Genomic DNA, 16,145 nt, shown 5'->3' on the forward strand with positions numbered 1-16,145 from the left:
AGCTTGACCTTTCAAAGAACAAATCTATTGGAATTGCAAAATTTTTCAGCCTCTTAATTAGCTCTGTGCAGAAGAACCTAATGCCACAAGCAAAATGGATATTTCCATTCTGGCCTCCTTTACAGACTGAATTAAATACTTCTGGATGTAACTCACTTGAAACCAGAAGGAATGAAGTTCATTAACCTCACTGATTTAACCAATCCAATTTGTCATATTTGAGAATCAATTGAAAATTCTCAGACACACAGAAATCATTTTACACATATGAAGTCTCAGTAAGAACCAGCTGTGTTAACAAATTTATCCGCACCAAAACTGGGCCATCCCAATCCAACGACAGCAGGAGATTTTTAAATGTTGCAGGGGCTTGTACTTATAAGTAAATCCCTACCCATAAAAAACCCCAAACCATAAAACATAGTTTTTGCAGCACCAGTATTTACCACTTCCTAATCACCAACAGGACATCCAGGAACTAGCGTGGCTTGAAAAAACACCCTACACCTCCTTCTGCTACATTTCATTTTATTGACCGGAAAAAAAAAAGCCTACTCACCAGAATTTTTGTAGTATAAGCACTGTTGATAGCAATTGCATTAACCAGCAATTCCATGGTTTTGGCAGGTATGGAATCTGGGTCAGGGATCTCCTTGTAGTGGACATCACCAACGTAGGCTTGGACAACCGTCATGCGGTTGGTGGTCAGTGTCCCGGTTTTGTCGGAGCAGATGGCTGTAGCATTGCCCATCGTTTCACAGGCATCCAAGTGCCTGACCAGATTGTTATCCCTCATCATTTTCTAAGAAAAAAAACCCCAAAACACGTAAAATAAAGAACCTTCAAGATTTTGCTTTGACAGGTTTTTAACATCGGTTATAAAGAGCACAGGAGAACAGGTTTAGTCTTGCTTGCAAAAACATAAAGCTCCCTAAATTAGAACTTTGATCCAGGCCAATATCCCAAACCCTTACAGACAACCAAGCTGTGATTATCCCTGAGATAATTTTGCCTTTAGTAAGCTAAAATGGTTCCATAATTGTTTGCAATATTATACATTTTAAGAAATAGCCATAACAGCAAAGATTAGTTAAAGAAAACAAAAATAACAGCATTTTTCAAACATTGTCACTATAGCAAATATTCAACTTTTTCTTAGTAATGCTTGGAATGCCAGGATATTATCTTGCAGCACACAGGTGGACTATACATCCAGGGGAAGGGGAAAGGGAAAGGAAAAAGGGGAAAAGAGTGAAAAGGGGGAAAAGGAGAAAAGGAGAAAAAAGGAGGAAAAAAGGAGAAAAAGGGGGAAAAAAGGGGAAAAGGTGTGTCAGATGAAGGACATAAGGAGAACGAGAAAATATTTTAAAAGCAGCTACAAGTCATCCTTGAGACATGGGGGGTTTTCCCCCTAATAATTATAATATTTGGCTACATAGAAATCAAGATATTCCTTCCTCAAGTTCATAATTTGCTGACATGCTAAATGGGAATAAACTTTACTTCATCTTCATCTAAGATCCCCAGAATGTTTAAAATAGTCTGATCTGACTAAATTGCTAAAGTAATCCACAAGTCCAGGATTTTAATCCTCTTTAGCTTCCTAATAGAATCATTTACATTGACTTCAAAGAACTGCAACTGCATTTCAGAAAAGTACATGAAAGCTTCAGTGAAACTCTAATTTCTTTGTGTAGTGTTCCTGAAGGCTTCAAATCCTTGTCAAAACTTTGTCCTATTGCACAAGAAAATTTGAATACAAAATTATTCCCTGTCCAATGACTGGACTGTTCTCAGAGTAAATTCTGCTCAATAAATTCCTTGTTCTTTGCAAATCAAATAGGTATTTCTACTACCTGATTATCCTGTACTGTGTGGTTTTAAAGAGATGTATTAGAAAATGTATGTATTCACATTTTTGTTAGATACTTTCAAAATGAGTTTGCTTTTAAACAATTTCACTCTAAATAACATTTTGAGCGCATAATTTGCAGACCAAGTTTCATCACACCTGATAAAACCTGAGGGCCAACTCACTGGTAAACTCAACCAAACAGCATTTTTTTCCCATGATTATTTTTAATGTTTCTTACCTTTACAGAATAAGCCAGAGAAATAGTGACAGCAAGTGGAAGTCCCTCGGGAACAGCAACCACGAGCACAGTAACACCAATAATGAAGAATTTAACAAAATACTGGACGTAGACAGGAGTGCACTCAGGCAACCACTGCTTCTTGTTGACCACAAATGTGTCAATGGCAAAATATAGTACCAAAATTATGACAGTGATGGCAGACATCACCAAACCTGGAAAGAGAAATGATCTATTACTATAACACAGAACACAATTAAAAACATCAGAAATCAGAAATCTGCATTTGGAATTTGATGAGAAATTATTTTCTTATTCTACGTGATGTTCCTCACCAATACTAATAATGATGATAATGGTCAAGTGTACAGGAAGAAATGTTGTTATAATATAATTACAACAGCATTACATTCCAGTGCATAAAGAAACACTGAATGCTGCAGAACAGCTGAATCACACTGCATTTATTTTTAAGCACTGTCTTACTGCTGCCTTGAAAACTTCCCAGCCAGTCCAGTTCTCCAGGAGTTCCTCTGTCACTTTAAGTTTTTTCAATTTAGTACATTATTTTGCCTGGTAAAATATTTATTTGTCCTTTTAACCTCCACCTTTTACACATTACTAGCCTATTCATATTCAAACATTCACTTTTCTCTTTAATAAATGTATTTTAGGAGACCTGAGAAAAATAGTCTCCTATAGTTTATGTTGTTGCATAAAATACTTCAGGAAAGCCCTAGGGATGTATCTGGGTGAACATAAGGGAGCAGTAACAGAGAATTATCCACAGAACAGCTTTTAACTAAGTTTCTTGAAAATGTGATAAATACAGCTGTTCTCAAGGTTTCCCTTTTCCAAGGGACATGCATAAAGTGTGTACTTTTATGAGGAGAGATTCAAAAAAAGTAGAGACATTAATAAAAGTTTCACAGAATTCACAAAAGATCCCAAGCACTTAATATGCTCTCCCAATGGCACAGACTGCTAGGATAGCACTGCTCCTCCACAATTTCCTTCCTGAATTGGAGTATACAAATAAAAACTCCAGCAGAGCCTCAGCTTTGCCTTGCTGTGATTGCTGCTCTCTGGTAGGTTTCTGTGAAGCAGTTAAGCCTGCATTTCAGAATAAATTAATTTCTCCCTAATGGGATCATGCAGTAGAAGGAGAATACTGTGAATTTCGTGTCTTGACTGCACTTAAAAAAATTGGTAAGCTGAAGGATGCTAAGGGTGACAGGAAACAGATGAGTCAGGGAGATCATTATATGCCAGAGGACACAGGAAAATCCATTAAAATATTATACAGGCAAATACTCATGACAACACACGACATCCCCACAGATTGCCCAATGACAAAGAAAAACCAAAGGAGACAATAATTAATTAATTTAATTCGTGTTAGTCGCCACATTATGGTTAGAAATCCCTACACAATCACTTTAACTGTGATGTTCACGGGCCTGCTGAAATATCAAAGAGAGCAAGAATCAAAGGCAGTGTAGAAAGGTACTTAACCTAAGAAGTTAATAATCATGGGAAACAAAGGAGAGAAGCCTGAGCAATAAGAAACCAGGCACAGCATTGATTGCATAGCAGAGATGATAACCACAGAATTTGAGTCACACACTGTGCAGGAAAAGAGAATTTGGCATCTTGGGGTTATGTGATCAACTGACCAAAATGAGGTTTAAAAGGAAGGGGAAGGAATATGTAGGGTAGAAATCAGACTGGTGAAGAAGAGTAAAGGAAATAGAGCAGAGGTAGAGTGAGGAAGCTGTTGTAGGACCTCAGCCAAGGATCTGTAGAGAGACCAAAATTCTCTTCAATAGCACTAGAAAAACAAACCCAATGAACTCTGTGCCATCACAGAAGATTTCCATTTTCTACCTACATGTTGGAGAAGTGCTGTTTCTAACAGCAGGGACCAGATGGTTCTGGATAAAAGAGTCAACACTTGTGTCATGCTTGGGTAGAAGGCAGGAACATGGATATTAAGGGAGAACAGAATGATTTCAGAATCCATAAGAGGGAAATTCTGTGTGAGTGATATTTTGAGATTATAGAGATTCTGGAACTGTGTACTTCGAAGTTCTAAGGGGAGAGGAAATTAAATACGTAATTACTGTGCTTGTGAATATTAACTATGAGAAAAGCTACATTTCATTTTGATTCAAAAATTCATTACAATCCAAGTTGCCCAAAGCTTCCGGCTTCTTGACTCTCAAAGCCAATTTTCAGAGGAAGAAAAGTTTGTCAATACCACATAATATCCTTAGAACAGTTTTATGGTGGCCCATTTCTAAATATTGCAGTAAAAAAAAGGCCTGTCCCTTTAAAAAAAAAAAATCTGCTTTGCAACTCTTAGGTCTCATTAACAGAGTGTTTTTTGGTCAGTCCCCCAGCCATACCTGCTTTGCCTATCTGGACTGCCAGCTTGGTCAGCTTTCCCTGAAGGACAGATTTTTCTTTCTTGTGCATGTTGGATTTCTTCTTGTCCTTGTCATCTCCCTCTCCCCCTTCTGCACTCTTCAGTGGCTGCATCTCCATGGCAGCAGCCCCGTCCTGCTGCTTGGCTGATAATGTAGAACAAAACTGTTACTCCCGAGCCGTCCCTCGTTCTTTTTAGCTCAGTGTTCGTACTCACCGGATTCAACCAGCAACACCTGCTGCAGGGGCTGCTTGTGACAATGATTACCAGAATGACCTTTCACTCCCAGGTCAGGCAGGTGCCCTGTGGGACCCCTGGGGTACAAGCACATCCATGGCACAACCGGTCAAGGACCAGGAAAACCGTTGGGTTGATCCCGTTATTTTTGACAGCACCAATGACACTCTGTGTTATACACATATATATGACTGTATGCCTTGCAAAGGACTTGGCAAGTCCCAGTGTGTCAGCACTGCAGGATTTCCTAGAATAGCAGAGCTCAGATGCTTTGGCAGAGAGATGGTTTGTATCCCTCTAAATTTTGGGGTGTCACAGAATGCCATGCACCCTTACAATCATACTGCCAATGAAAGCATTTTGAAGGGAATGTGGTTCCATGGGTGATCTGTGCTCCCTTCTCTGGGCTGCACAGGCACCTCAGTGACCAGGGGACCACACTCTGCAAACCACTATTCTAGATAATACCAGAATTATAAAGTTTCCTTGGCATTCAGCGCTCAAGTGACTTATCCATGGGGTCTGATGGTGCTGGAATCATCGTTGTCCCACAAAAAGCACACAGCATTTAAGAGCTGAACCATCCTTTCTTGAAAGAATGCTAATACAAGGAAACTTTATTTTAGTATCATGTTTCTTAAAAGCAATGACATTGCAGTTTATATATGTGTATGTGTCTGTTTTGTACTGAACACAATAAACTCAATAGAATGAAATGAAATAGCTTTGCTTTGACATTCATGAAGAGATTGTACAAGACCATGCTTATTTGACCTAGAAATCTAATTTGCCTATCTAACCCCAGTGATTATTCATTTCATAGCATTTTATTAGGTAGTTTTATACCATTAACAACTGAGTTTATCTGTTTAGTTTCTGATCCATCACCTTTGCAATCTTTAGCATTATCTGAGAAGAGGAAGTTATCATTTAATTTGGTATAACCCAAAGAACTCATGGCAGCTGTGTCTCATAGAATAAAAGAGGAACCATGACTTTGCTTCAGAGAAAGCAAAATATTTGTTTCAATCTTCCTGAGACTGTATATTAAATAAGAAACTCCTAAGATTCTTATTCTTCCTGTTATTTATCCTTATGATTGCCTTTTACATTGTTCAGTAACCCTTGGGCTTTAAGGTTTCCTTTTGTTATTGCTTTACCCTGTCCCTGCAAAAGAAAATATGTCCATATGATACCATTAAACACAGAAGATGATGAGACCTAATAAAATTGGGTTGGAAAATCACTAACAATACGTAGCATACATAACTTCCACAGGAAAAATTAATTCAAATGAGCTTCGTGAGATGAAAGTAACATCTATAAATGGCATCTTAAAAATACTGATGTCCTGTCCTGAACATCTGATATATCAAACTTCTGAAAGTTACAATCTCTTTGGTAGGTTTTTTGTTGGGTTTGGTTGTAGAGGGTTTGTTTTTTGTTTTAACATTCTGTTTGAACAAAAGGGCCATTTTCACACACAAGCACAAATCACAGGGTTTCACTTGACTTTTGAACAGAATTGAACTACATGCTAAAAATAAAATCCACAACCGCCTTAATATGAAAGAAGATTACCTTTGTTCTGGCTGTTCTCCATATTCCCATCCTGCATTTTGCCTATATGATGAAAAATTTCAACAGACAACAGACAGTAAACAATCTTCACCCAAGACAGAACATGAAAATGGGAATTCAGATAAAATGGGCAGACAAAAGCCACGAACACATTACAGGGACTTAGTCAGGATCCCTTGTTTCCATATGTTCACTTAGAAGCATGGTTAACATAGCTGGACTGCAGTCAAAGTTAGTGTTTTAACATGTTAAATACTAAATATCAGTGCATATTTTTGAGGAACTTGCATTATTTAAGAGGGCGAAACTAATAAAGAGAATCCAGTGGAAAGCTGAATTGGAATAATGTTCCTGAACTGATATTTCAGAGGGCTGGGAGTTAAAAAATTGGCAGGTATAATTGTGGTACACCAGCACAGAGTGTGACTTTCTTAATGTATTCTAGAATCAAATTCATTATTTTAGCAAGCTGAGACAACAGAGAAATAGTAGTGTTAATATATATAAAAATAAATAAAATTGTAAATCAGATATGATTTTAAAATTACATCTTCCTCAATTGGTTGTACTATTTAGCAAATTACTTCTGTAAATAGAAGTGCCAGGGGTTCATCCTATATTCAGATTTATCCTAAAGAAAGATCTACCAAGTGCATCTGTCATTTCCAATTTAACATTTTCGCTACATGCAGTTTTACTACACTAGTCCTTAGTCATTTGTTTCAGAATAACAACTAAAACTTTTCAAATGTATTCCAAATTTCTTGGTGGGATCCCTTATGAAACTTCCACAGTAATACATGAATTTATGGAAAAGACTATTAAAGTTTTACAAATATTACAATCAGCATGGATGACAGTCTATTTTTGTGATTATGTGTGATGCACAATAAAAAATAATGCAAAGGAAAATTAAGTTAAAACACCTTTACAGGATTGTTGTCACATTCTAGTAAGAAATGTATCATTAGAATTTATTTAAAAATGTGACAGCAGGCAGACCTTGCCTTTCTGACTTCCACATATATTAATTTTTTCACTCTCTGCTGGGAATAAATAGAAGCAAAATCGAATTTCTTGCACATTTGTCTTTTCACTAAATGGGAGAGCACTAAAAACAGCCTTCTCAAAAAAGATCAGAAGTGGCCAAATCAGTCATAAATTTGTCACAAACAGGCCCCAGTGTCACACAAAGAAACTCCAAAGCCCAGAACTGCAGCCAAGGAAGGGACATCTCATGACCTTTGATCATCTCGGTGCTCAGCTGAATCACTGAGGAAAGCATTTACCACCCACTGCTTGTCAATATTTCTGATTCTATCCCCACCTTGGCTATAACATGACTTTTAAAACATCCGTGTCTGTCTTCCAAAGCCTTATGCTTTGGCACAAGGCACGATTCTGTGAACCTGAGCTAAACCAAGTTCCTTTGCACAGTGGAATTCCCGAGAAAATCTTTGCATACAGTGCACGGTTGGACTTGGTACCTGCCTAGTGGCTATTTTACTTAGAAGGGGGTTTTGATAAAGTTACTGGAAGATATAAAACATCTCTGGAGACTCTGATTTCTGGCTAGAGCATAAAGCCTTCCTTAGGAACTGGAAAATATTAATTTAGAGCAGACAGACTGCTCCATGTCCTGCTCTGGAGCTCCTCGTGCGGAGCCCAATTCAAAACCTTGAAGTATAATTGAAGAATTTTCAACTTTAAAAAAAAACAAACAAACCACCACTAAAACCCAAACATGACTTTCACTGGCAAAGCCAAAACAGAGGTTATTTTTCTATGCAAATCAAAGTATGTAACTTTAGGATATATATTTGCTGTTTAAAAGGGTTGTCATAATTATCAATTGATGTAAAAACACCAGTACACAAAATAAACAATCATTAACAACAATGTAAACTTAGGTATATAAAAAATATATTCTTAATATTCTTACCCTACTGCGTTTAGGTTATTGAGGGATGGAGGGGAAAGTCATCACAGAGAATTATAGTTCAATTATTTGGAGAGAATGACAAAGAATAGGCCATTTGGGTAGTTATGACAAAGAAAAGAATGCTGTAAAAGATTTATTTCCTTCTGTTCCAAAGAATTTTAAGGCTACACTTTGCTATAAATTACGAACAAAGGGAGAAATAAAGACAGAAATAAAGGTGATAGAATCACTACTGCTGAGAGATCCTTTCTCCTTTCAGGTAGTGCCAGGACCAGAAATGCTCCCCCTTTTTGGATGTGGTTTAGAAACATTTAAAATATCTAGTATTTATTAATATTTTAATAATATTATGTGGAAAACATCTTCAAAAATAGAATATATTTTTGCATAATCCTACAAATCTTTCCTCCTTTTCCTTTTGAATAATAAGGAAAATGAACAGTGTTTGGGCTGGAGAAATCTGAGTTTATTTTTATCACTTTTCTAAGCAAGGATGAAAAATCAGAATATTTGGAATGGAATTTAGGGCCTCCTAATATAACTTGTATTCTGCAGTTGCTTTGAAGGTTTTGAGTTTGCATATGAAATGTTATGCACGTTGTCTTTGCCTTACTACAGTTTCTGGCTTTTGGAAGGAACTCACGGCATTATTACTGCCTAAGTTTTTACTTCCAAAGAAAAGACTCCCCTTTACCTACCTCAGCTCTTTATGAAGAGCCAATGGGACAAAATAACAAAGACCTATTGCTGGCATCAGAAATTGTTTGGAAGTTGGAAGAACTGCTTGGAATAAACCAAAGAAAATAATGGAGTTATGTTCTCATGTGCTGTGATGGAACAAAAAATATAAAATACTACGGTGATTTTCCAAAATGTCTCATCCTGCAAGAAAATGAGTTAGAGCCCTCGTTGTGCCAAGTCAGTTGTATTCTGCAGCAAGGAAAAACAGGCACATGCTGCAAATATAGATATGGGGGCAAAGGGGCATCAAACAAGTCTGACGTGGATCATCAAGAATTTTTCCACGCAGTGGGATAGCAGAGCCAAAGTATTAGTAAAACACAGGTTCATCACAAAAGAATAAATCTGATTCCACTCTTTCAAATAGAAAATTTTAGCCAATTCTTCTATGCACTCACTAAATGACTTCACTTAAAATTTCAGGAAATATTCTAAAATACATGAAAACTTCAAATTGCTTTGCAGGAACTGAACAGTAGTTCAGTACATGCACCAGGATTTACAGTAGACACAAAATATTTCAGCTGAGACATTTCTCTGTGTATGGCATGGTAGTTCTATACTGTTTCTATATTTTCTGAATACATATTTTAGGCAGCAAATTCCTTGAAATACAAATGCCAAAAAAACCCAAATGACCCACCATGGAAATCCTGATTTAGGAGGGTGGCTGTGCTCGACTGGAAGGAAAACAAATTTGGGGCAATTTGCTCTACTAGAAGGAAATCAAATTTGGGATAAACAAGCTGTAAACAGTCATTGCTGCTTCCTAGATTTTCATTTTTTAAAATTACATTTACTAAATATAATAATCTAAAATTAGGTGACTTTTCCTGAATTACTACCTTGTTGCAAAATTTTCTGCTCTGCTTATAACCTAAACTTGTAATCCTTTACAAACTGAACATATTGTTCATAGTTTTACCATAGTTTTAACAAAGAGACCAACAACAATTTTGATATATTTTGATCTCAACTCCTAGAACCAAACAGAATTCATAACAGTTCCTTCAATACATGGGTTGTGTCAAAAACTATATGAATTTATCACTATAGGCTCACTGATTGAAAACAAAACACTTCTTTTGTGTCAATTGTCTATTGACAACTAAGAATAAAAATATTTTATCTGCAATGGTAATGGGTTGATTTTCAAGTAACAAACATTTCCTGAGCTTGATACTTATTCAAGTATATAATTTTGCTTTCCTTATTTGATGGTATTTCTACACAAAGGTATTAGACTTCAGGTAAAATGGTACAGTAGCTGATATGGGTCTGGGTTTTTTTGGATTTGTGGATGACTTCCATCACACCTCAACCATGTTGATTAAAGATGTGCAGAATTAATTGAACTGCCTCATCTCAGAAGCCAAAACAAATCAGCTACACAAAAAAATTGTCTTCTACCCTTTGTGCACTGAAAAGCAGTGAGGATGCATCTCTTGACTCCAAGATGAACAGGGACAGTAACCATTGTTTCTGATGGGAGAGAGGACAGGAAATCACGTACTTCAGACACTGATTTAATATCCCTTGGAACTCAATTTCCTTATTAGGTCCAAGGCATTAAGACCAAACACAACAGGTATTTACCAGGCAACTCCAGCTTGCTGGAAGCTGGGTTAGAACAGGGTTCATCCTGTACCTCCTGAGCAAAGCACTTCAGAGGGGCTTCACTCAGTGCTCTGCAGGATGGAGCAGAAATGCAGCAGGATCCAATGGAAGTGAGTGAGGGAAGACTCTATGTGCATGTTTGTTCTATGCTCATAAGTAAAATTATCCTAAAACCATCACAGAATAACAGAATGGTTTGGGTTGGAAGGGACCTTAAAGCCCATCTTGTCCCACCCGCTGCCATGGGCAGGGACACCTTCCACTAGCCCAGGTTGCTCCAATGCCTGTCCAACCTGGCCTGGGACACTCCCAGGGATGGGGCAGCCACAGCTTCTCTGGGCAACCTGTGCCTGGGTCTCTCCACCCTCACATTAATGAAGAATGAAACACTCATCATTAATTTCCCAGTTCTTGGACCCTGAGGAATCTGGAACCAGGATGATGGAGATTCCTCTCATGCAGTGAGATGTAGGAACTGTAAATCCTAATTTTCCAGATTGTGCAGCAGTAGAGTTTTAAATCTGGTTATATGTTTCTTTTAAATTATAACAAAAATATTTAAAAATATGTTCAAATGTTTCCTATGTAATTGCTTTAAATAAGACACTGCACTAGTACATCTTAGTCCTTGTTTAGCAATTGGTATTTCTGTCAGAAACTCTCATTTATGTGCATTATGCAATGACTGCTGACCTGCATGGAAAAAAAAATTCTATCACGAACATGATGAAAAGTAGAGTTACTTTTGTCAGTATTTTTGGCTCTGCACAAGAGGGAAAGGTTTCTATGGCAAATAAAGACTCATGTATCTGATTAGCAGAAAAATACAGCTGATGCCTAGACTAATATTGACCCGTTAAATTCAATTTAATACTGGAATTAGACTATTAGAAGGAGATACTGAAATATCTGCATGCTAAGTGGGGTCAAGAACCTGTACTAAGAGACAGTCAAAATGGACTATAGTAATATTTTAGTTTGGTTTTAGTAAATACAGGCAGGCTTAGTAGGATATCACTGAGGGCATACACAAACATCCACAAAACTTCTCAGCTGCTGGTGGAACAGATGCTCAAAGCAGCAAAAGTTGTTCCTAACACAGTGTTAGTTGGGATTGAGCCAGATTCCTGATCCCAGCACTGTTCCTCAGAGCTACTTGGAGACTATATGATTACTTCTGAGAGTGCCACACCAGAGGAAAAGCGGATATAATGCGTTTATCACGGTGTTCCTCTTCAGATCTATGCTGAGAAACGAGTAAAGGGCTTTACAGTGAAAATTCATGTGAATCTACCCAAAAGTTTTGAAGCCAGTCTTGCATAACTACACCTTTTATTGCAGTTTTAATTAATGGCAAATAGACCACAACTCCCACTTCTTCCTCTGCCATGCTTGATTCGGTGGGAATCAAGTTGCAGCATCTCTGTGGCATCTCTGATAAGCTACTACAGAATTTAGGGAGCAGGATCTCTCAGAGGGGAATCAGAGGCACACACAACATCTGTTCAGGCTGTGAGGGAAGGGGGAATGTGACACAGTCAGGAGAGAAATCTCTCAAATCAGACACGCCGGGGGTAGTGACGTACCATTGACTAAGCTGGCATTTGCATTATCAGTGGCATTTGCACCTGCTGCACCATCTGTGGCTGAAGGAGGGTGGGAGGAGGGATGGGAAGAATCTACTGAGCAATAATGGATAAAAAAAAACAAACAACACAACAATAAATAATAAATAATAACAACAACATGAACAAACGTCCACGCGGAACAAAAAAAGAAATCCATGGCATTTTTTTCTCCAAAATCAAACAGCTTTAAATTAAATTAACGTAAATTTCAAAAGCAAAATAACGTTGTAAAGGTGTTACAAAGTAAGGTAAAAACTCAAACAAGAAATAATACAATAACAATAATAATAATAATAAATAAATATGAAACACTTAACAAAGTAAAAGTTGATGATAACTGACTACCCAGTAGTGTAGTTGTGTAGTTGCTTTAGTCCTTTTATGTGTTATTTTTTGTATTTTAGCACAATGTTATGCAAATACTAAAAGGGTTGAAATGTTTCCTTTTGAGTTAATTAATTTACACGATACACAGGTAGCTTTAAAATAGCCATTTAAAGTATTCATTGTCTCTATATATGTACATACTACTACACAGTACTAAACATTACATATTTTGTATTTTATATAATGTTGCACATTATGATGTATCATGACTGATACATTCCAGTCTAACATGTGCTCAGTCTGTGACCTGCCATCACCTGGTTAATATGCACATTGATCCGAGTAGGAACATTAAATATTCTTGTATTTTATACGGAAATGGCAAATATAGCCTTGAGGAGAATAATGAGTTATTTTAAATGCAGAGAATAGATGTGACATATTTCCTGGTTTGTGGTGAAATCAAAAAGTATCAGAAAACAAACACTTTTTGTTTTCAGCAATTATCCACATATTAGAGGAATTGGTCAAGAAATGTTTCCTAACAGGAAAGTGAAAAACTAGAGGAATATTTTATCGTTTCATTATGTTTTTTATACCAGAGTTGGGAAAATCAGTCTACAAATAACACAAAACTAATTTTGTTTTGTTTCTGTTGGTAAATTGCTCACAACAGAACACAAGTCCTACAATGAATCCTGACTGAAACTCTCAAACTTCTTCCGTATTTGCCCCACAGGGACTGTTTGACACCGTACTGGGTTGTTATTCCAGAAAAATGGTCTGATTTTATTTACAAATGACAAATTGGGAGGAGAAAATAAACAGCATAGAGGATTTAAAAACACACCCTGGGTAAGGGCATTCATGAAAATTTCAATTGCAAATTTGATTACTGTGATGCCAACGACTTCAACTGTTTTTGTTGCTCGGGCTTGTTTTTCACTCCATTTGGATGCCCACACTAACCAGCACAGCATGAACTGCTTACAGCAAATCATGGACTCCAACATTTAATACTTTGCAATTTACTTCTGGAGAATAGCTGATTATTCAAACTTAACATTAAGATTTGCAACACCAACAATGCGTGCACACTAAAATGATTTGCCGCCAACAATCCTGTTGATTTGAAATCATTCTTTAATTTTCAACTTGACTGATTCAAAGACAATTATTTCAATCAGCAGTTCACCCCTGATTTGCACCAAAGCTCACTGGCTAAAAGCCTCAGCCTTCTGTTTGATATGGTACAATTCTTACTCTACCTGGCAGCTGCTGTCCATCCTCCTGTTTCCCACCTGCGTGATGATTTTTATACAATGTTAATGAACAATAAAAGCACACACCCCACACAGAGTAAAACAAGCATTTATGACTGGCAGGATTTCAGAGAATTGCAGGTTTATGTTATTTGTGTTTGGGTCTCCATACACAACCAGCTCTGCATGAGCACAAAGCTGCCAGCAGCACCAGAAAACGTGGAGGAATTTTCTGTATTATATATTTTCTGTATTAGATTCAGTGTCCGCATCCAAAGTTCCAACACGCCTCTGTGAAAACCTCTGTCCCTGGGTAGTGAGTTATGATGTAGTGTGTTACTCTGCCACTCCTGATTTCTTTTTCCCTGTTTTTCCAGGCTATCCACAATGAAACCTGAGGGAACCACCAGTGTCCTGAGAAAACATCTAAAGTCCAGCCCAGTTAAACCAAGGAGCTCAGTTGCCATCATCAGACAGGGACTGAAGCTGCTCCTTCTCACCTACAGTATCCCCAGACACCACTAGAGCAGATGCTACCAGATCTCAAAAGGTCTGGAAGCCTTTCTCCTACAGCAAGAACAAACTTTAAGATACTGTTCAAAACAAGCCTGACTTAAAAGACTTTTACTTTCAGTCTCTCTCTCTTTAATTTTCCTAGAACTCCCCGTGTCTTGCAGGAGTTGGGTATTTCTGTGCAGAAATGAAATGGTAAAGGTTTCACAGGGTCTTTCATTAAGTTAAAAGGGATTTCCTCAGAGCAACAGGGAGCCAATGGCAACCACTTGTTGAATATATTCAGAAATGGAAGCTGTAGGCCATGAAAACCATATGAATTTGGCTTTCCTATCTATATTCCTATTTATTTTCCTATCTATATGTCCTATTCTACTATACCAAGTAGAATGTTCAGAAAAGCCATGACTGTTTCTATTTAGTAATAGGGAGACCCATTAGAAAGAGCAGAAATATCTAAAAGCCTCATATTCACTGGTCCTTAATTCTGTCTGAAAGGTAAATATTCTCAGGATGGACTTGGAATGAAATTCTGAAAGCAGAACAATTCACACGACTGTGAACAAAAACTGGAAAGGACAGACATTAAACCATGTTTCTGCTAAGTGTGCAACCCATAAATTAGCTGTAGCTTATGACATCACACTATAATAAGGTGAAAAGTCTAAAGAGGCTCCTTGATTTCATTAACTGATGAAAGTTAAACTGTCTGCTAACATTTACTGCTACATTCTGGTCTTGTGCTATTCTTAGCTTGACCTTTACACCTTAAGAAATTAAAATGGCTCTGAAGTCAGTCACTGACATTAAACAGCTGGGCTAGCAAAAAGCCACAACTTATCTTTATTTTATTTTTGAAGCTCTAAGCAGCTATTTCCATGGCCAAGAGGGGTTTTTTTCCTGAAAAAAAGAAAGTTACATAGATATAAATGCACAAGAGCCAAATCCTAGCAAACTGCAGGTGAGCATGGATTCATGTAGAGAAGCCAACGGCAAAGGGAGCATGCCCATGTATCCCCTTGGATTTAATTATGTGCTGGGAGTTTGCAATTTCACACTGGAAAAACATCTTGTTATCCAATGTATTTATTGGTTAACAGCTTCTGCTGTTTTTCTGTGTGACATGTGATGGTAAAAACGTGTCCAAAACAAAAAAAAAAAAAAGAAAGGAAGTTTTGAAAATCGTGTTTATTTGTCAAGAACGAAGGAGAGCTCTGGCTGCACAAAGGCCAAGAGCTTTCTTAGGAGCATCCTTATGTGTCATGGAATTTACCTTTCTTATCTTTCTTTTCCTCCTCTTCCCCTCCAGCACCCAGCAGAGTGAAGATGATACCAGTCTGAGAATTCACTCCCACAGCAGTTACCAGCATTCTTCCAGAACCTTCCATGACATGGGTACCTGAAAACATACGTTATAAGTTACATATAAGTTTAAAAAAATAAAATTAGGAAAGACATTTATTATAGTACCAAGAGCTATTTGTTACACTTTAAAAATCTATACTGAGGGAATTATAACTACATAACTAAAATAATCTCTGTTGTATATTACTCTCAAGCAAGAATTAGTGCGTTTTAGGCCTCACATCCATGAATCAAACACCTCAAATTCCCTTTTTAAAAGAAATGTCACTAACCAAGTTTACCTCTTGGAACATAATAGTTTAGCTGCACATAGCTAATTCTTGTAACTTTGGAAATCTTTTTTCAGAGTTCTGGAAATGTCCCTCAGGGACTCCAGTCACGATTACAGTGCTTGTACAATTACATGAACAA

General features: G+C 37.3%; 1 protein-coding gene across 19 annotated transcripts in view; it reads right to left on the bottom strand.

Moving 5' to 3' along the window:
• The window catches only part of ATP2B2 (ATPase plasma membrane Ca2+ transporting 2), a 409,505-nt gene that overhangs the window by 74,201 nt on the left and 319,159 nt on the right, over positions 1–16,145 (bottom strand). For 12 of the 19 annotated variants that reach the window (XM_027701186.1, XM_027701196.1, XM_027701188.1 and 9 more), the window contains 6 exons: positions 15,643–15,768; positions 12,226–12,318; positions 6,340–6,381; positions 4,502–4,666; positions 2,094–2,308; positions 560–802 (listed from right to left, as the gene is read on the bottom strand). In XM_027701186.1, the coding sequence (XP_027556987.1) occupies positions 560–802; positions 2,094–2,308; positions 4,502–4,666; positions 6,340–6,381; positions 12,226–12,318; positions 15,643–15,768 (884 nt within the window). Of the gene's footprint in view, positions 1–559; positions 803–2,093; positions 2,309–4,501; positions 4,667–6,339; positions 6,382–12,225; positions 12,319–13,862; positions 13,896–15,642; positions 15,769–16,145 lie in introns of all 19 variants that reach the window. The other 7 variants (XM_027701197.1, XM_027701199.1, XM_027701203.1 and 4 more) reach the window with 3 other exon arrangements.

This window comes from Neopelma chrysocephalum, unplaced genomic scaffold (genome assembly GCF_003984885.1).
Source record: "Neopelma chrysocephalum unplaced genomic scaffold, ASM398488v2 Primary Assembly neopelma1_151, whole genome shotgun sequence".
NCBI lineage: Eukaryota > Metazoa > Chordata > Aves > Passeriformes > Pipridae > Neopelma > Neopelma chrysocephalum.